General features: G+C 31.4%; 5 protein-coding genes across 5 annotated transcripts; 4 read left to right on the forward strand and 1 right to left on the reverse strand.

The window, feature by feature from the left end:
- The first annotated feature begins 1,040 nt into the window (after positions 1 to 1,040).
- LOC105636688 (NAD(P)-binding Rossmann-fold superfamily protein) lies at positions 1,041 to 4,437 on the forward strand. Its single transcript, XM_012220023.4, has 4 exons — positions 1,041 to 1,325; positions 1,831 to 2,101; positions 3,513 to 3,695; positions 3,990 to 4,437. Exons 1-4 carry the CDS (start codon positions 1,267 to 1,269, stop codon positions 4,383 to 4,385), a joined length of 909 nt encoding a protein of 302 aa, XP_012075413.1. The 5' UTR covers positions 1,041 to 1,266; the 3' UTR covers positions 4,386 to 4,437.
- Positions 4,438 to 6,921: 2,484 nt separating this feature from the next.
- LOC105636689 (tyrosine--tRNA ligase 1, cytoplasmic) lies at positions 6,922 to 11,648 on the forward strand. The gene is made up of 10 exons (XM_089722118.1): positions 6,922 to 7,081; positions 7,177 to 7,324; positions 7,469 to 7,758; positions 7,851 to 7,947; positions 8,635 to 8,740; positions 8,838 to 8,920; positions 9,062 to 9,207; positions 9,517 to 9,622; positions 10,741 to 10,800; positions 11,397 to 11,648. Exons 1-10 carry the CDS (start codon positions 6,981 to 6,983, stop codon positions 11,415 to 11,417), a joined length of 1,158 nt encoding a protein of 385 aa, XP_089578244.1. The 5' UTR covers positions 6,922 to 6,980; the 3' UTR covers positions 11,418 to 11,648.
- Positions 11,649 to 13,365: 1,717 nt separating this feature from the next.
- LOC105636690 (cytochrome oxidase assembly protein) lies at positions 13,366 to 15,160 on the forward strand. Its single transcript, XM_020680314.3, has 2 exons — positions 13,366 to 13,524; positions 14,795 to 15,160. Exon 2 carries the CDS (start codon positions 14,812 to 14,814, stop codon positions 14,992 to 14,994), a length of 183 nt encoding a protein of 60 aa, XP_020535973.1. The 5' UTR covers positions 13,366 to 13,524; positions 14,795 to 14,811; the 3' UTR covers positions 14,995 to 15,160.
- Positions 15,161 to 15,503: 343 nt separating this feature from the next.
- On the reverse strand, positions 15,504 to 19,681 carry LOC105636693 (uncharacterized). Its single transcript, XM_037637899.2, has 4 exons — positions 19,572 to 19,681; positions 19,308 to 19,456; positions 17,401 to 17,538; positions 15,504 to 15,969 (listed from the first exon to the last, which is right to left on the reverse strand). Exons 2-4 carry the CDS (start codon positions 19,434 to 19,436, stop codon positions 15,787 to 15,789), a joined length of 450 nt encoding a protein of 149 aa, XP_037493827.1. The 5' UTR covers positions 19,437 to 19,456; positions 19,572 to 19,681; the 3' UTR covers positions 15,504 to 15,786.
- LOC105636691 (Calcineurin-like metallo-phosphoesterase superfamily protein) lies at positions 19,651 to 21,196 on the forward strand. The gene has a single exon (XM_012220026.4). It carries the CDS (start codon positions 19,765 to 19,767, stop codon positions 20,959 to 20,961), a length of 1,197 nt encoding a protein of 398 aa, XP_012075416.1. The 5' UTR covers positions 19,651 to 19,764; the 3' UTR covers positions 20,962 to 21,196.
- Positions 21,197 to 21,421: the final 225 nt, after the last annotated feature.

Raw genomic sequence — 21,421 nt, forward strand, 5'->3', positions numbered from 1 at the left:
GCATATCCTTGAAATATTACAATAACTTGTACGATGATAATGCAATCAATAGGTTAGACTTAATTATTTATACCTACTGTAATAAAATCAATCAATTTCAAAATAAATAGTAATCAAATAATAATAAATAAGAAAATGATAATGCGTGATAGTTAATTACTAGGTTTTTTTTTTTTTTTAATATCGGGGTGGTGTCAAGTCTTTAAGACTAACTAGTAGATAAGCACAGTTCCTACTTTTCACTTTGGGTCAATATAAATGCTTCTCCACATGGACCAGGTAAATTTCCAATTCATATTAATTACTAATTTAATGTATAGATAGTATTAGTTCCATACAATGAGAGTATCTAAGCACAAACTTCTATATTTCTTTAATGAAAAAAAAAATTCCATCCATTTCAAAATTATAGTTCCAATTTTTTTTCACACAATTTAAAAATAACTAGTAAAATTAGTATTTCTTTTCATATTTTTTCATATATATCCTTGAAAATGATACATGTTGAATATTAATGATTTCTTGAGACTTTTAAAATAGGATGAATAGCTAGTATATCAAAATTTTAGAAATAATTATTTTAAAACTTCTTATTTACTATTTACTCAATATTAATTAGGAAAAAAGTTGATCCTTGAATTGTAGTCAAACCAACGTGTAAAGACTTTCGTTTTCAAAACCTAACCATGAGATTCCTAAATTATGATGTTTTTAATACTTTTATTTTCATTGATTGCTTCCGTTAGAATGCATTTAGATGAATAATCAAACTAAACTGAATTTAAAAAAAAAAAAAATTGAATAAAAAATTTCTGTTTAATTGGATTTGCTTTGATTTTTTTTTTTTAATTAAAATTCAGTTCAGTTTACAAATTTAGCAAAATTTAGTTATTCGATTTTATTAAATATAGTTTAATTCAAAATGAAATCGAGGGATTCCACGTGAATGAGTCAAAATCCAATTGAAACGCAAATAAAAAAGAAGCTTCATGGTTTGAACATGAGTGGGGCAGGGGGAATAGGGCCTTTTGCCATCCTTTCTGTTTCACACAGCCCACTCTGGTGGCCTAAAATTAGTTAAGAAATGTTGATTCCCATGTTCCTTCTGTTTTTATTTATTCTAGTAAAATATTTCTATTATCAACTTCATTTCTTTTCTATATATATCCACACCAATTGCATTGCTTCCCATTTCACTTCCCCATCTCCATCCCCAAAACAACAAACCCTCCTCTCTCATTGACATCACCTCTTTCTGCAACAACAATGGAAGTTAAAGAACTAGACCCTTGTCTCTCTTCTCCTCCTTTCTCCTCTTCTAGCCGGTAAGAATCATAACATTCATATATATATATATATATATATATATATATATTAGGTTTGCAATCCAGTCTGTGAACATTATGTGCAGCTGGCATTAGGAGATTTACGAAACAAAATCCCTCATTTGTGATTATATCTCTCATTTTCTTGTTTTAGGGGTTTCCCCTTCTTTCTTCATCCCCTTCTCCCCCTTCTTTTCTTTTTGCCAAAAAAAAAAAAAAAAAGAACTCTCATATTGCTTTTATTTTTCCTTTTAATTTGAACATGTATCTCCACGCTCAGATGAGATGTTATTCAGATAAAGACGTCTCAGAAATAGAGACTTCAAATTTCGAACATCTGACCTTACAGTATCTCTCATTTTTTTACAAATGAGTTTTGGTTCATTGGCAGTGAGACCGTGTTCATAGCTCCAAGTTATGTTTTTGAATATTAACCAGAGCCAAATTAACTAAGAAAAAAAAAATTTCTCATTTTCCTTTTTGGGTGTAACGATTTGTCGAGCAGGTGGTGGTCAAAAGATACTATAGCCATAGTAACCGGAGCAAACAAAGGGATTGGGTTTGCGCTAGTGAAGCAATTTTCAGGGTTAGGACTTACAGTGATTTTAACAGCTAGAGATGTGGAGAAAGGATATAAGGCTATTGAGAAGCTAAGAAGAAGCCATGGCGGTGATGATCTAAATGTGCACTTGTATCGCCTTGATGTATCGGATTCTGCTTCCATTAAAGCCTTCGTTTTGCAGTTTAAGAAAGATTTTGGAGTCGTGGATATTCTTGTAAGTTTCCTGACGCTTGCCATTTATTATAAGGCTTTTAAGGTACATGAACTAATTGAAAAGTCATTACTTTGACCATTATTCCTTTTATGTGCACGCACCAAAGATTTACTTGCACCAAGCATTACGCCCATAAATAAAGTAATGGTAATTGACATAAAAAGAATACTAATGTCATTTTACTGAAAACAAACAGAAGAAGGGAATTTTTCTTTTTCTTTTTTTTTTTAAATAGAATCAAAAGGTGTAATTCTTTGAGCTATAAAATATAAAAAATTTTTTCCTTTCAGCAAATATGCTTTTCGAGAATCGACTTATATTCTTACTTTCATAAGAATTAAATTTATATTTTTCACTGTTGTAAAAATTGAATTTTATGTGGCACTATATATATATATATATATGCAAAAATTAACTAATTGTACTTTTATTTTAATATAATGATTGTGATAATTTACTAAATAATGGTTAAATCGTTCACGGCTGTATATATAAGGACAAGAATTAATTTATGTACTATATTATATCTTTGTTGCATGTTTGGTGCTAGAAGAGACGGTCTCACATGCAACTCAGTGATGTTTTAGTGTGTGTAGATATATATATTTATATATTTCTGCATATTTTAATTGATAAAAGAAACATATCCGTAATTATAAAAAAAATTGAAAAATATTAAATACGGAAGAACGAAGTATAAGAAAATAATTGTTTTGTTATTTGGTGAGAAATTCTAAGCATGTGAATTTTTAATTTGTTTATTTTATGATAACATGCAAAACGAGGCACTTTTAATAATTTGAAGATATTTCCCAATTTGAAACATATATATATATATATATATATATATATATATATATATATAAATTGAAGTTTTTTTTTTTTTTTTTTTTTGTGTAATTATTTGATACTTGAAACATATTAATTGAAGCAAATCTATTTTGTCTCGTACATCTAATTAATAGTTTATTAGTAATATATGATTTATCTTTAACATAATATTTAAGAAATAATTTATGAATATATAAATGGATAAAAAAATATTAGTAATATAAAATTGGTATTTTGCACTAATAATTCACTTGTTAAATTAAAAATGTTTTTAAATAAGCTAAAACATACAAAAGAGAATATTATTACATGTCCAAATCAATCTAATGAGCCAGATGAAAAGAGAGTACACGAAATGAAAGATAGAAATTTTAAAATTTCTGTACATCTAATATGGAGATTCTCTCCGGTAATTGAACACATTTAATATATGTATTTTATTTATTCCTTAATATATTTATATTTATTAAAATTAAGTCTTCCTATTAAAAATATATTCATATATTTTAGAGTATTGATAATTAATTAGAAAATTAGCTTAATTAATCTAGTGTTTAATTCATATTATGACAATCTTCAGGTGAATAATGCTGCTGTATCATTCAATGGCATCCATGACAACACAGTAGATCATGCAGAGACTGTGATAAAAACCAATTACTATGGAGCTAAATTGCTGATTGAGTCACTTTTGCCAATTTTTCGTCGATCAAATTCTATTAGTCGAATCCTTAATATGAGCTCCAGACTCGGTTCTATCAATGTGAGTCAAAAATAATTTTTCTTTGATCTTTATCTAAATTAAATTCCATTACCACAATCACAAGACAACGCTTTCTGGTTCAAAATCCTGATCTTCTGTCTCCAGGGCCGGACCCAGGACCTGAAATTTCTGGGTTCGTCCTGCCGGTCTCTTATACCACAAGACAAAACACTTGATTATTAGACTATTAATATGATATTAGAAGATTACCCTTTGAATAATATGTAAAAGGTTATAGTATAATTAAACATTTATTGATCATAATCTCATTTTCCAATTAATTTATCCATGCAGAAGATGAGAAACCCTAACATGAAAAAGATGCTACTGAGTGAAAATTTATCAGAGCAGCAAATTGAAGGAATGGTAAGTTTATTTCTTGAAAATGTAAAGAACGGGACATGGGAAAGTCAGGGTTGGCCACGAACATGGACGGACTATGCAGTATCAAAGCTAGCACTAAATGCATATTCTAGGGTTTTGGCAAGACAATACAAAGATTGTGATTTAAGTATCAATTGTTTCTGCCCGGGCTTTACTCAGACGTCTATGACCAGAGGTAAAGGCACTCACACAGCCGATGCAGCCGCCGAAGTTGGTGCCCGGTTGGCTTTGCTTCCTCCTCAAGAAGTACCCACCGGCAGGTTTTATGTAGGGTTTGTCCCTCCCAGTATTGTTTCTAGATTGTAACAAAATTAATTAATTTTTTATGAGAATTACATGATTCCTTGTTTAGAGAAAATGGCTTATAAGTATTATGTTAATTAAATACTTAGAAGCATTGATTTTATTCCCATCTAAAGCCTACTCCATCTATTTTGTTTTTATTTCGTTGGAGACGAAGTCAGCTCAACACAATATAAAGTAGTTCTTTTCTAAATTCACTAAATTATAATAAAAAACTTTATAGGAGAATTTAAACATTAGACCTTTCTTTCCTTATAGTATTATAAAAAATAAAATACAAACCAGACTATTACCTAGGCCATATTTAACAACAGTTTCTTAAATAATTTTTAGTGTTTTGATTAGTTAAAATATTAAATTCTATTTTTTTATAGTATTTCGTAACATAACATTTGAATTAACTTTTTATTTAAAAAATTATTATTATTTTAGACAAATAATATTAAAGGTCAAGAAAAAAAGCATGCAAGACGGTGGTGTGGGACTGGGACTGATATGATAGCCACGTGATAAGAAAAAAATAGTAATAAAATATGGACAAAAGTGCTATATTTCAAGTTTCAGAAGTTTAGGCTAAGCATTGTTTTTCAAGATGTTGGAAAGTCTCGAAGAAGAAAAAGCATTATACTATTCTATTGTTGAACCATGTGACTAGAAAAGTAGAAAATACTTTGAAAACTGAATAACTATTTTGAACTGGTCAGTTCAATTGGTTTGACTTCTTCAAATATATAACATTATAATAATTTTTAGCAATAAATAAAATATTAAAAGAGGATAAAGTGTCACTGTTGATCACTGTCCCACCCTCTCTTTGTTGTAATTGTTTCTATATGTTTTTATATTAATCACTTGCAGAATTAAGCCTTGGCTATGGTTGAGGAATTCAATTTGTTTTAATTTTACTAGTCTAATGGATGTAAATATCTGATCCAATTTTTTTAAATATAACGACCTGTATAAAATTATTTGGTATTTATTTTGAATATATATATATATATATATATATATATATATATAATATCGAAAATTTTTAACTCAAATTAACGTAATGGAACAAGTTCAATTCAATTATTTTTAACTATTATTTTACAGGTTTAAACTTATTTTTTGAGTTTTACGAAAATCAATCCAAACTAAAGAAATTTTTAATTTTATCTATGAAAACTAAACTACATCTGATTTTATTCGATTTAATTTAATCGGTTCGAGTGTGTACACCTTTACTTGTAATCACTAATCATAATTATAAACAAACTATCAAATATAAGACTAATTACTAGTTGGTCCAGTGAAATGAGACACTGAATCCTATAAGTAACGTCTCCAAATCTGGATTAGCCGGTTGTATCGAATACCGAGCGGATTAAAAAATATATATATTCAAACACAAGTGCGAGTCTTACTCATCTATGAAATTTCATAAGGTACTTGTTTGATATAAATCATGTAATAGGAAGGAAGTTTCACTATCCTTCGATGAATATTATTCTTATTTGTCTTTGTCAACCCTGCAAAACTTTTTCTTCCACGTATACTCTCAAAGACTTTAAATTAGTTGACGTGCCATTACGTGTATCCTTTATATTATCCTCCAAATAATTGTTTATGCCATTTATAAACTATATATAGTATACTACGATCAAATTAAATTAATATACAACTTTTAATTAGTTTTTTTTTTTTATTCATTAGATGCTAATTAAATGGATCAAAATAATATTACAAGCTATACAAAAAAGGTACCTTTTAAATATTTAGTACTCGCAAAATTGATAAATATCTTTAAAAAAATTCAAATTTCACATCCTCAACCAAATCGCGCGGATTGGATTTAGTTTTTTTTTTTAATACAAGCCAAATTTTTACTGCAATTGGAAGGCCAAACCAACCAAATGCAGTGAATCTGTAAATATAGCTAACCCACAAACGGTTCTGCAGAATTAGAAAGTCACAGCACCGCTTTTGATTCTACTTAAAAGCAAAATTATTGCACCAAGAATGGGAAAAAAGGTCAGGTAATTTTGTTGGCTAGTGACATAATAGAATAAAACCATTTTTAATTTATTTATTTGAATCCATAAAATTAGGACAGCCAATATATAATTGCAACTTCTTGGATCAGATAAACCATTTGAGCAATATTAAAATAGAAAGGAATATAATTATATTATGAGAAAAAAAATTATAATTTTTTTTTTTTTCAAACTTCTCTCTTCATCCCCTTTGTCTATTCTTTTTTCTCCTTGGTCACATTCACAGTCAATAAGGTAATTATCTATTGTAGTAAATCCAATACTTAAAAATGCCAAGCTCAAGATTGATAGCTTTGATGATTGTTTCTGTGATTATGTATTCTGCTGTTTATTTCTTTGTCCGAGTGAAACTCTAAGCATTTCCATTTATATGGACCTTGATGTGAATCAAACCATTTTCGAGAGTTGCTTTGGGTTTGGGCTATTTACTTTTATTAGTTGGGCTGGGCTCAACTGTTCTAAATAGTAACCACAGTTTCCAATTTAATTCCCTAAATAAACTTACAGTTACCATCTGATTCAGTTTTCTTCCTTCTCCGCCTCCATTTCCTCTCTGTCAACTATGTCAACAGAAGGGGACCAAATCTCTTCGTCGGAGCAGATGCAGTCTCTTTCCGTCAACTCCTCCGATTCGAATACCGTCTCTGCGTCCTCTTCCTCCCAGTAAGCTCCTTTTATCTCTCTATGTATATATACAGTTCAAATTAGTTGTTTATTGTGCATTGAAGATAATGGTCATCTTGGTTCTTGAAAGTTAGGATGAGTGCAGAAGAGAGGTTTCGGATCGTGAGAAGCGTTGGAGAAGAGTGTATACAAGAAGATGAGCTCCTCAATCTTCTCTCCAAGAAGCCCCAACCTACTTGCTATGATGGCTTCGAGCCTTCTGGAAGAATGCACATCGCGCAGGTAAGCTCCTTTCTCTCTTGATTTCATCAGAACTTAGTTTTTGGCTTAAATTGTTTTGTCACCTTCTTATTTTTAAATGTTTCTTTCCTCTAATTTTATTATTTTCATAAAATTCAATTTTGGGTTTTTTATGTTGCTAAACAGGGAGTTATGAAGACAATCAGTGTGAACAAACTGACTTCTGCTGGCTGCAAGGTGAAGATTTGGATTGCTGATTGGTTTGCTCAGCTAAACAACAAAATGGGAGGCGACTTGAAGAAAATTCAAACAGTTGGACGTTATTTAATTGAGATATGGAAGGCAGTTGGTATGGATCTTGAAGGAGATAAAGTAGAATTTTTATGGTCTTCAGAGGAAATTAACTCTAGAGCATCTGAGTATTGGCCTCTTGTAATGGATATAGCTCGTAGGAACAAGCTTCCCAGGATAATGAGGTAAAGTCTGGAATAGAGATTGACATTTTGCTTCATATGAAATCACCTTAATCATTAGTGAATGAAAAATAATGAATTTTTATCCTTTTTAGGTGTGTTCAAATAATGGGTCGCAGTGAGCAGGATGAGCTGACGGCAGCCCAGATTCTTTATCCATGCATGCAGTGTGCTGACATATTTTTTCTCAAGGTATTTGTGCTTATTATGTTGTAATGTAAAGATCTCGGCTGTAAGGCCCAGTAAACATTCTGATGAATCTCTTAAATAGGCGTTGGTCTTTTTTGATAGTATATATCCTGTAAGTAGGAGTTAAGTTGGATTTTGAAAGGTCTTAATGTTTCTGATTTTTTGATTAGTCGTATGAGTCCTCATCCTTTTGGGTGGCTAGTTCTAAGGTGATTGATAAATTTATTAGTATCTGTAGAAAATAATACCCTTCATCTTTAGCAAGATGAAAGCACAAGCAACACACTACTAGGCATTGGGCTGTACCAAGTTGAACTGAGTTAAACATAAGTCCATAATCTTTGCATGAAGATTGCTGCCTGTTGATCGTGATATAATTTGCAATATTCCATCTCCTCAAAAGTCAGCTTAGACATTTTGAGTGGACTTTGGGCTGCATTTGTGTTATTAACTGCTAATCCCTTTAGGATATCAATTTTGCACAAATTGGGCTGAAAACAATTGTTCAATTTTGTGCATCAACTGCGAAACCAGCTTGGTTTTAAGTCAACAACAGTTTTTTTGTTTATTACAATTTTGAAATAAGGCGAACCAAGCTGAGCCTGATGGCCATTTTTTTGTTTATTACATCATTAAATGCCGTCCATTAAATCCTAACTTGCATTTGTTCCAATTTTTTTCACCCAACAGGCTGACATTTGTCAATTGGGCATGGATCAACGAAAAGTTAATGTACTTGCAAGAGAATACTGTGATGACATCAAGAGGAAAAACAAGCCAATCATTTTATCTCATCGTATTTTCCTAAACTTTTTTGTAAAACTGATTTGATGAGCTTACTTTGTTTCTTTTTCCTCTGACTACTCTTTTGACTCTGGTTTCTGTAAATGCAGACATGCTTCCAGGTTTACAGCAAGGGCAAGAAAAGATGTCAAAAAGTGATCCATCTTCTGCCATTTACATGGAAGATGAAGAGGTATGTTTCTGTTCATACAAGGAAGAATAAATAACATGAAAATGGATGGGAACGGAATTGTCTTATGTATAAAGATTGCATTTTACTGCAGTAGTCTTTTATTATTATTTACTTTATTAGTCTTCTTTGTTGCTGTTATAGGCGGAAGTAAATGTGAAAATAAAGAAAGCATACTGTCCTCCAAAGATTGTTGAAGGCAATCCTTGTCTAGAATATATCAAATTCATTATTATCCCATGGTTTAATGCATTTAAGGTGGAGCGAAGTGTAGAAAATGGTGGAGAAAAGTAAGTTGTATTACCTTCCAGTTCCGTTTTGCCTGTTTTTCTTTTAGCAAAGTCAAGATTTAATTCTTAGGAGAAGGGGAGAAAAAGAATGTCCTTTTGCCTTCCAGTTACTTCAGCTCTTCCCTTTCTCTGTCTTAATCATTGCATATGCTTTAGGTTCTACGGCTCATCACAGTCATCTCACTGTTATATGTTAATATTTACTCATCATGAACTATTGCATTTGGATTGACAATTGTAATAGATATTGTGTTGCTAAACTTTCAATGAGCTTCATTTTGATGCATTTACATCCTTTTGTTAATTTAGGACCTATAAAAGCTTTGAAGAACTTGTTGCTGATTATGAAAGTGGTGAATTGCATCCTGGTGACCTGAAACCTGCTTTGTCTAAAGCAATAAATGAGATACTGCAGGTAAGCCTTTTCTGCCTCTATTATGTAAATAATTATGTTAGACCTATATTTGCGACCTTCAATATCTTAAGAATAAGAATGTGTGTCACTTGGCTCAGTGCAATCTTGTTGTCATAATTGAAATGGAAAATATATGTGAAATTGAAAGAAAAGATATGAAGGATGTTCTATGGTTTATCTAATTGTGGCAGTTGAAAAAACTAGGAACATTTAATTAAACTTGTTTCTCTTTTTTCGAAAAAAAGTATTTGAATAGTGGTTCTTTTCTTTGCAATTATGTACTTCTGAAACCTTCCAAGATCTTTATTTGTGTGAAAACCCTTAACATGTTCAAAAGTGGTTTGCTTCGTGTATGTGATTTTAACATATGACTTTTCTCAACTTATTGAAGGGGATCCATCTTCTTTCAGTTTTATTCTTGCGACGTCCATTTGTCTTTTTGGTTTATCTTTTGTGTATTCATAGCCTTCACCTTATCGTTTCTATGCACTATTACTACCTGTTTAGATGGGTTGAGGCCTGAGTGGAAGGCAAGGGAAGGTTTCATTAAAGGAAAGAGTGGGAAAGGAAAGTGCAGTTAAAAATTTAAGTCTCTTTTTTGGGATTAAGTGGACAGGTTCATCAAAGTGTTTGAATTGCAGAAGTGCCATTCTCAAAAAATTGTCAAATTTGCAGTGGTGTCGTTTGCATGTTTACCTTTATACATTATGCGAAAGCAAGTTGAGAAGTGTTAAAGGGTGGGATGTAAATGGACACCTCCTAACCTCATTTGTCGGTGATTTTAGGATGCAAAAGGAAGTTATTACAGATTGAATGTTAACCATTCATTGACATCCATACCCATTTTTCTTAACATCCAAATGGAGGTTAAAGGATGGAATGCAAAGATGTTAATGGTATTACACCCATTTCTTTGAAAACTCCCAGAGAAATGTTAATTAACCTCTCTTTACATTTCATTCCATGCCTTTCATTTACCTTAATTAGCTTTTAATTCAATCCCATCAAAACTCCATGCAATACCTTTTCTATTTTTTTATTTTTATTTAGTGAGATTTGCTGTGTGGTGTATCTTATTTTATGTTGGAAGCTGATGGTATGCTTGATATTTGCCACAGCCTGTGCGTGATCATTTCAAGAATGACGCTAATGCAAAGGATCTGTTGAAACGGGTTAAGGTTTGTGTTCTTACTTTTGCTTTTATTGTCTGATTGTTAACTGAATTGTGTTAAGCCTGTAACTCATTTTATTTACCTTGAAAATTCCGGGTGGATATTTATGTGAATTCAGACTAGATTAAGTTTGATGGAAGAAAAGAGACCCAGTTACAATTTGGCTAATCTTTGGGTAAATTGGGTTAGGTCAAGACAAGCGGGCCTTGTTAAAATTTGAAATAAACTTAGGAAAAGGAGAACTTAGCTGTTCAGCCTGCTTGGCCAAAATGTAGAAATTTTAAACTTGAAAAGGTTGTTACTCTGCATATATTATACAAATCTATTTTGTAAGATGCTAATAGAGTTATATGTTTTAATGTTTGCATTGTGGTCCAATATTTTCTTAGGTTAAACTTTTTTAAATTATAGTGTAGTTCAACTAAACCAGTTGACAATCCTAACTTGTGGTAACATAGGCATATTGTCTTGTTTCAGCTTAAGATGCTTTTAAATTAAGCGAGAGAGAAATGCATGTGGACAATATTTTTACCATGTTTTTTTGTTCCCATTTCTCTTCCTGTCAACCCTTAATCTAATTGATTTATGTTTTCATCATGTAGGGATACAGAGTGACGAGATAATCAAGAACATGAACATCATCTGTGTTAGCTACAATGAGCCATCATGCGATGGGTCTATCTCCGGTTTTGCTGCTGTTATTTATACGAGTATTATTTATACAGCTATTAAACTTGAATTGTGTCTTGCATTCATCTAGACAACTAATTTATTTGTTAGTCTATGGTACTAGAACCAGGTTTAAGTGATTGGTTTAGAATTTGAAATCAGCAAATGACTCTTCTGCTGTCCCAGTTTGTTTGCAGATTAGCACCTGTTGGAGAAACAGAAGAAAACCAAGGAAATTGATAGAAAATAATTAAGAAACTGAGATCATCTTTTCATCAGTCAAAGCTTTTTTTTTTTTTTTTTTTTTTTTTTTTTTTCCAAGTCTAAAGTATTGTGATAATGAAAACTTTCTTGGTGAGGTTACAACTGGGGAGCTGGTTTTAAGAAAAGGATAAACTAATTAGGTTAAAATAACGTGAGAAATGAACATGAGTTGCTTGTTGGTATAAAATTTAGTTAATAAATAATTTAATTATATATTAAAAATTTTTTAGGTAATATACTTATTTAAAGTTATTAAATAATCAACATTAATAATATATATATATATATATATATATATATATATATATATATACACACATTAATGTTATTTATATAAATATATAAAAAATAAGGCACAAAAATTTATATGGCACAATTTTAAAGTATTAAGATGTTTACGTGGCAAAAAAGTTAATCTATTAAGCTGAAAATAAGTTTTATATCTTTAAAAATTATTTTTAATATCATTAATATTATTTTCATTTTTTAAATAATTAATTAAATTAATGATATTATTAATATTTTAAAATTTTCACTTTCTTTTTTAAAATAATTATTATTTAATTTCTTTATTTTCCTTTTTCACTGTTATAGCATTTTTATAGATATTTATTTTAATATAAATAAAACCTTAAAGAAAATCAAATCATACTTTTAACGAAAATAAATGAATTATTGGCAAACATTATAAACTATTTTTATGGCATTTTATTAATATGCGCTTGATTAATGTGGTGATGATGATAAGAAAATTACAGAGTGTATTCAGTTTTCGATGATTAACTAAGTTATAATTTTATGAGTTATGGACAGAGACGATAGTACTTCTCAACTTATTCGGGCAAATTTTTATGAAATTTTATTAAAAAAATTTTAATTTTTATTATATTTATGCTTGAATTTTAGATTATTTATTCAAAATGAATTGAATAATTGATATTTAAAAAGATTTTTGTAAAATCTATTAAAATATTTATAAAAATTTCAAATTCTAAGCTTAATTATAAACTTGATTGATTTATGCTTGTATATGTGAATATATTGATTCTTTCTCAATAATATGAGAAAAAATTATTTTATTTCTTTTTCTGGACATTAGTTAGTAATAAATTGAATATTTAAATTTTAAAAATAATTATTAATTATAATAAAAATAAAATTTTTATTTTTAAATATTATATAACATCCGCATACGAAACCCGAGGAAAAGACTAATTTATATTAGTAACCAATTTAATATACCAAATTGGAGTAAGGAGGATTCTAAAGTGCATCAAAAGTTTAAGAATTCATATAATTTTGTTTGTTGTTTTTAATAAGTTTAGATTACTTTGCAACTTCAACACAATTAATTCAGTTGGATTTGTAACTCAAAACAATTCAAAAAAATTCATAAACCAAAACTTGGTATAAAAATTCCTTCAAACCGCCTTGAACCAGACCATTGTACGCCTACTAAGCTCACTGAACAAAATGTTATATAAAATATTTATTTGAAATATCTATATCTATTCTCTTTTTTATTAATATTTTAAAATTTACATGATTTATATTTACAAAATTATAAATATTATTATTATTATTATTATTATTATTATTATTATTATTATTATTAAACTTAAGCTAGCCCAAGAAAGAAAAATCAATAATAGGCTGAAATTGACCCGGCCCAACCTGTACATCAACTCCAGTTGAGGTTATGAAGCTCCAAATACTAATAGCACGAAGAACGAAAGGAAAGGGTTAATAAAGCAGCGGAGGGGTTCTAGCTTAAGCTTAACAGTCTCACAATTTCTGGTTCGTCTCTGTTCGCTTTATTTTCAATATTTAGTTTTTTAATTTCTTCATGTATGATTTCATTTTCTGTACCATTTAGCTACGTATTGATTTCATTTTCTTGTTGCCTTTTGCCGTATTTGTGTTTAAATTGTTCTGTTTGACAGATTTGGTTTAAGTTAATTATATAGGTTCTGGTTAAGCATCTATAAAATTCTTGTTAAAACAAATGTAGCATTAAAAGAAAAATAAATTATCATTATTTTAACTGAGAATGGATTATCTTTATTTGTATTTTACTTGAATCTTTAAGAGTTGTTTGTCTGGGTATGTGAAATTTAGATTTTAGTAACTGTGAATTTTGAATTTTAGTCTGAGATTTGTTAAACATGCTTTGATTTATTGGTTATGTGATTAGAGGTAATAAAATCTCAATCCTTTATTCAAGCTAATTTATGTTTTGGTTTCCAATTGAGGTCATTGGCTGTTTAGGATTTGTTCTTGTTTACTATATTATACTTTTATATTTGCTAGAGTTTGTACACTGTAATCTTTTTATTCTAATTTTTTTCTGTATTATGGTTTTTGTATATCTAATTTTGTATGTTGGTTTAACAATTTGCTTAGCTCAATCAGTATGCTTGCAAGTAATTGCAGGTTGGATTATGGGTTTTGTACTTAATGCTTGTTATGTATAGTACTCTTGTTTTTCTATAAAATCTTGTGATTTTGTGATCTAATATTAGGTTCCAAAATTAGGGAACCTTTCAATTCTAGTTAAGTAAGTGACTTTGATAACCTTGTTTAGGGCAAAAATGAACTTCATCTTTGGATTAGATTTAAGATTGATGAAGGTAATATGAATTGTTTATCAAAGAGTATAAGAGATGAGAGGAGAGATAGAGGATTATGTTTTTGATGGTCAACTAACTTGTTTAGAAAAGAAGGCTACACCCTTGCACTTCACAAAAAATTATTATTTCCAAATTGGGTTGGGTTTACTGCAAAATTTGAATCTCCAAATCAATCCAGACTTACTTGCTTCTTTCTTTAAAAATCTCAAGTTTTGCCAGGCTATTGAATTTCAAGAACTTTTAGTTTTTTGTTTTGTATTTCATGGGTTGTTAAATTCATGGTTTTCTGTATTCATCCATTTTCTTGAGATTGGATTGCATATTCTTTTTCTAAAAATTTAGTAGATTTATCTGCTAGGAATTGTGAATCTGGCATTTTAAACTCTCGTGGATAAACAAGTCTAATTCCCTAAATTGTTTCTTGGTTAACTTTTCAGTGATATTGGCTGCAAAGATGACTGGAGTTTCTGGATATAGGAGCCTTGCACCTAGGACCAAGAATCTGATAGTTGCAGGCGGATTGTCAGCATTTGTTTTAGGGGTTTATTTTTACACTATGAGAGCTGTTGGAGGTACAGATGAGCTTCAGGTTGCTATAGATAAGTTTGAAGAGCAGAAAAGTAAGCCGGAATCTTGAGGCTAGGATGATATTAAGGGCTGATCTTATAATGTAAGTGTAATAATGTATTCTGAGACGAATATTATCTTTTGAGCAATCTGTGTTTATCTTGGGAATATTACATTTTAGTCCATTTGATTTTAATTGATATTGACAATGAAAAGAATCTAAGTTTTTTTGTTAATGTATTTCTCATTTTTCTCACAGCAGCTCTGTAAGTGATTAACATTGAATGTTCTAACTAAATTGATATTATACATTTCTATTATAATGCATATTGTTTTAGCAGGTTAACTACAAAACAACCCTTGAGGCTTGTTTCTGTACATTTCCACTTTCAATGTTTTAAATTAGCAATTTTAGTTCCTCAGTTTGTAAATTAATCCTTCCATATTTGTCCATTAAAAAAATGGACTATACACTATAAATGTGGAACATTTGAACTGCAATGTTTGACCGGTTACAGAGTAGTTTGGCAAGCCTATCAGTATTCAGGCATACAACCGCTATGTGAGAGAGTAAACAGATTAATGAAATATTTTATTTTTATTTTTAAGAGATTTTCCAAAAAAACGAGATGCTGAAATGAATAAAATACTGTTACAGCAGGCAACCTCTCGCAATGCCTGAGATCAGAGTTTTTAACAATTTGGTAAGCAGTATTTAACACAATATATTAGCCTCTTTTGTCTCTTCCTGCCTCGAAAGACACAGCATAATAGAACTTGATGCTCTGCCAATTCTATATCACTTTCCCAGGAATTTAGTAACTGGAAAAAAAAAGAAACATTGTAATGACTCTTGTTTAGTTTAATCTCTGATGGAGAGAGATGCTTTCAATCTTCCAACCAGATGTGGTAGTGCCTTGATGTTATCCTGGATTGACTGATCAACACATGACTCCAGAGCATTCACAGCATCAGATCCTATCTCTTGTTGCTTAGCTGCCTCGTACTTGTCTTGGCAGACCATCAGAGATCTATTCAACCTTTCCTGCATTCAATTTAAAACAAAAGAAAAATTGAAACAACCCATACAAGGAAGAAGAAAAGGCTTCCTCCAAAAAAAAAAAATAATAATAAATAAAATAAAAATGGAGCACTAACCCAACAAGGAATTCTGAAACCTATGGAAATAAGATATAAACACACAGTTTATGTTCAATACAAATTTTAGCAGAAAGTAAAACAATACAAGTCCATCCATAAATTTGACAATTCAAAAAACCTGAATTTTATATATGCAACAAACATGAAAGCCCCAGATTTTCAATTTTCTTTTTGTGTCCATGGGTCCAAACACAGCCCTAATGTGAAAGGTCACTAGAGCAACTCATGGTTCAGATTTGCAAACGAAGGAACGCCTATACATGGAATATATGGAACACTTACTAGTTATTCCATCTCAAGAGTAAAAGAAAGCATGGACATTTGAATATTTCACATAATGAATAAGCCTGGCATTCCAATTCAGTGTACTTTCATGAGGATCTGAGTTTATTTTTTGTTTTCTCTTTCCATGGCTGCACCTATGCAACATGAATGATGCTACCAATTCGCTCATTCTCAGGTCTGGATGTTTTGATTCACAAATACAAACTCAAAGTCCATGACAAGAACACAAAATTCTGTCACTCTGCAAGAATGATGCCAAAACCATGAAATGCAGCATTGTGACCTCTAAAACATGGGAGATGGCACCAGGTGAATTTGGAAAAGATTCTCACTACAGGCAATCCACAAAGATAGGAGAAGATCAATAGATACTTCCACTTTTAAATACCTGGCTGAACCCCTACCCACCTCTTACTGCATTACTTTCAGGATAGACGTCTTATGTACACAGAGAATTGGCACATTCAGAACCCATATTACTTGGACTGTGGTAGACTGGTCGAAAGAGATTCATGGGCTTGGAAGAATACAATACTCTCATGAAAGGAGCTAAGAAAATTTGTTCTTCTTCAGTTTCCTCTATTTCCTGGATTGTTCACAGGAAATTGAAATAGATGGACAGAAGAAGATATCTCCCTTTAAATTATATATATTTAAGTATCCTGTACTTTTTATAAGAAAAATTGTAGATTTTTGGAGTTACTATTTTGCACATTGGTTGAGAACCCCTTGCTCTCATCTAATTGTCATTTAAGATATGCTTAAAACTACAGATGATACGGGATATGGCAAGAAAAAGGTGAAAACATCTGCACTTGCCCAGCTTACATGTTTCATAAAATAAAGAATAAGAAAAGAATTAACTGTTAATCCTGAGGCTCTATTTATTTCACTTTTGCAAAGCTCAAGCAAGAATCAGAATTGCTAATTTCATGTCAAATTACCTTTCCTGTGTTACATTAATTTAATGACAAAGAACTCAGTGAAAATAATTTTTTTTAAAAAAAGTTAGAAAAGGAGATGAATTTACTTGAAACTTGGCCATCTCGTTCTCAAACTGTTGTTGAGCGTTAAGAACTGGGACACTGCAATGTTCAACACAATTGCTAATCTCTTCTTGCCTTCTTGTCCTATCAAAGCATTCATGTGCACATTTGAAGTATGCTTTCTGCAACAACTCACAGTTTCAAACAATATCCAACTCTATTAATAAGTATAAGAAATAGGCAAAAACAAAATAACCTTTGTTTGGTTGCAAAAAAACTTGGAAAAAGAAAAACATAAGAAAAATTATGAATATTTTCTCTGTTAAATTTCAATAATGTCAAAAGCAATGTCGACCAAAATCATCCATCAGAAATTAAAGTAAACCCACGTAAGAAAAAAGGCCAATGAACATAAAACCAGCAAGAATAAAATTTGCAGATTGAGTAATTGCTAGAGGAGCCTTTGTTCTTAATTCCCTTCTTTCTTTTTTGAGCTTAAAGGGCCTCTGTCAGGGATCACGCCCCACAATAGAGTTTTTTTATTATTCTGTTTAATGAACAACAGATAAACTACTATGTGCATGTTTTCAGATTACAAAAATATGATAGATGATTCAAGTTGGAACCGAAATAATCGGAAAAGAAAATGATGTAGATTTATTTTTAATTAATTTTTCTCAGAAAAAGTTTAATTGTACATCTTTTAAATTGTAGTCGAGCTTAATCAACGAACAAAAAGAGCTATATTAAATGAGTTAGGATTACCTTTTTCCTTTTTTTTTACAAATCAACACCAACCTCAAAAACGATAATCGGATTAAAGCAGACTAATTGAAGAACAGCAGAAAAAGAAAGTCACAAAAAGCAAATAGACTCATACAGCATAATCAATTACATCTCATAAAATATATTTATCCTTGAACAGAAGTCAAATACCTAATTCTTAGAACTCAATAAACACCCTTTTTTTCTTGTTCAAGGACTTCCCATTCTAGCTAATATTTGACAAAATTCATAGAAAAACAAATTGAGATGCAAAGACATAATGTAAGAATCAGCAACAAATATAAGCTCTTTATCTAAATCACTCTCATAATCATAATTATGATCATGATCTCCATCTTCACCACCAATCTTGAGGTTTTCTTGCTGAACCAGGATCGGAAGTGGGATATTTATATGATTTCCCTCTCGATCACTTGATCATCATCAATACTACTCAATAACTCTTCAATCTCAACAACCTTTTTAGAAAGGAAAATACCAATTCTTGATCACTACTAGAACAACAACTACCTTTTCATAAGAACAATTATCACTACTTCGTAAGTCTTCAATCGCAAGAACCTTTTCATAAAAGGAAAATTCCAATTGTTGAGCATTATTAGAACAATCATCACTACTACTCAGTAGTTTTCAATCTCAACAATCATAAAAGGAAAATTCCAATTGAGTAATTCTTCAATCTCAACAACATTTTCATAAATGAAGATTCCAATTCTTGATCATCATTAAAACAATTATCATCAATCTTTAGCAGTTTGTGGAAGATAGTTTGATCAATAGTATTCTACATGTCTCCTTCACTGCCTAAAGTCTTCAAAAGAAAAGGAGAAAAGCTCCATTACTGGAATATATGTAAACGAAAACTAAAGAACACTAATTAACAAGCAAGACTTGAAGCAGAGCAAAGCAAATTTATAAATGGAGAATTGTCTGTGTTAATACATATATAAGCATATAACAGATTCGAAGCTTTAGAGGGTTTTATGCCTCCTAGAAGGAAGTGGCTCTATTTCCTTGTTTGCTCTTAAGGATTAATAAAATTTTTTGAATACAGAAAGAAATATTAATTTCCAAGAAAAAGGACATCACATTTCTAGTACGATATTAATTATATTACATGGAACTTAATAATGTAAACCAGCAAGAACAGATAAAGAAAGCAAACCTGAAGAGTGAAATTGATGTGGTCTTGGACAGGAGAGAGATGTGTCTGGGCAGCTGTATTGACTTCGCTAAGCTTCTTTCTCAATCTCTCCGACACCATTTGTTGTTCAAGCGCTGCTATGTGATCCATTGTATTGCTCGATGAAAGTCCTGCAACAAATCGGAGAGTTTGGCGTTTGTTTGGGTATGTTTGCCTTATAACAGCTTCAATAGGGTTTTAGGGGTTTTTGGCTGTTTGATATGAAGAGGCGGAAGGAATAATCACCAGGTGGGTCGGGTTGAAAAGTATCTATCCAACACCCGGCCCATTTAGAAGGATGTGATGGGAGATGTGGCGCGCTCTCGTCTCCGATCCCTTTGGAGTTTGGACTATGTAGCCTTCTTTCTTGACAAGTAAAAAACCATCAAAATTTCAAAAATCATCAGAACGCAGACATTGTTTTGAGGTTGGAGAAGCAATGGACAACACAGAAAAAAACCCAATATGCAAAGACATACCAAGTCTCCTTTCTTCTTTTGTTGACACATTTGTCGATTTCTCTGTCAGTGGCGGCCTCTTCTTGCCTCCCGTTGACCCTAATCAACAAACTACTTCTAATGAAGCCTCCAATTTTAGAACTCACTACCCCACTCCCAATCGTCTGGTTGCAATCGGAGATCTACATGGCGATTTGGAGAAGTCTAAACAAGCTTTGAGGCTGGCCGGTTTAATTGATGGATCTGACCGGTGGTCCGGTGGATCTGCTACGGTGGTTCAAATTGGTGATGTGCTTGATCGAGGTGGTGAGGAATTGAAAATTCTGTATTTTTTGGAGAAATTGAAGAGGGAAGCGGTGAAGAGTGGAGGGAATTTGATTACTATGAACGGCAATCATGAGATTATGAATGTGGAAGGTGATTTTCGATACGTAACAAAATTAGGGTTAGAGGAGTTTACGAATTGGGCTTATTGGTATTGTTTAGGTGACAAAATGAAAGCTTTATGCGTGGGATTGGAAAAACCAAAGGATATCTTTGATGGAATTCCTTTGAGTTTTAAAGGAGTTAAACAAGAGTGCTTTCATGGTATCAGAGCTAGAATAGCTGCATTGAGACCTAATGGCCCTATTGCTAATAAATTTCTGTCCAAGAATTTGACTGTATTGGTTGTGGGTGATTCAGTTTTTGTTCATGGCGGGTTATTAGCAGAGCATGTGGATTATGGATTGGAGAGAATGAATAAGGAGGTCAGGGATTGGATTAATGGGTTAATGCAAAGATCTGCACCTAAGTATTGCAGAGGGAGAAATGCAGTGGTTTGGTTGAGGAAGTTTTCTGATGAGGTGCCACAAAACTGTGATTGTTCTGCTTTAGAACATGTTCTTGCTACAATTCCAGGGGTGAAGAGGATGATTATGGGACATACTATTCAGAAGGCCGGTATTAATGGGGTTTGCAACAATAGGGCTATAAGGATTGATGTGGGTATGTCAAAAGGGTGCATTGATGGCTTGCCTGAAGTTTTGGAGATTCATGGGAATTCCGATGTTCGAGTTTTGACATCCAATTCATTGTATCAGAATAAGTACAAGTCTTATGTGGAAGATGATAGGAAGAAGGGGCTTGGATTGCTGATACAGGAAAATGGACCAAAGCAAGTGGAAGTTAAGGCTTAAGAGTTTGTTTATCTGAACTTCATCGATGCTTTGCCCTCTGGGAATTTAATCATAAATGGATCGGATAAACATTGTTAGCAGGATTAGGCATCTTAAAAACCATTGATTGTGATAGATTGTTGACAAAAGTAAATTTGTCAGCACACGTCTTGCTCAAAAAGACTCTAGAAAGCTCGACTGTTCAAAATTTAGATGATAGCAATTCAATGAAAGTTTCAAAAAATTCTTGTTTTCATTCTTGCTGATTAACTATGAGCTTCTTGATCCCTTTACCTTGCAAAGAATGAAAATGCCTAATCTGCACCTGTTTTCTCATATTATATGGAAGTCTAGGCGTTGGCTTGTGTCCTTTTATGCCTGCTTATTCTGCTTACTTTGTTGCTCTGAAGTGCTGAAATATCTCTCTGGTATTCATATTTATTGGTACTTAATTTTTTTTTTTTTTGTTCGGAATTCAGCC

This window comes from Jatropha curcas, chromosome 5, assembly GCF_041381405.1.
Source record: "Jatropha curcas cultivar XTBG-Jc1 chromosome 5, XTBG_Jcur_1.0, whole genome shotgun sequence".
Taxonomy (NCBI): Eukaryota; Viridiplantae; Streptophyta; class Magnoliopsida; order Malpighiales; family Euphorbiaceae; genus Jatropha; species Jatropha curcas.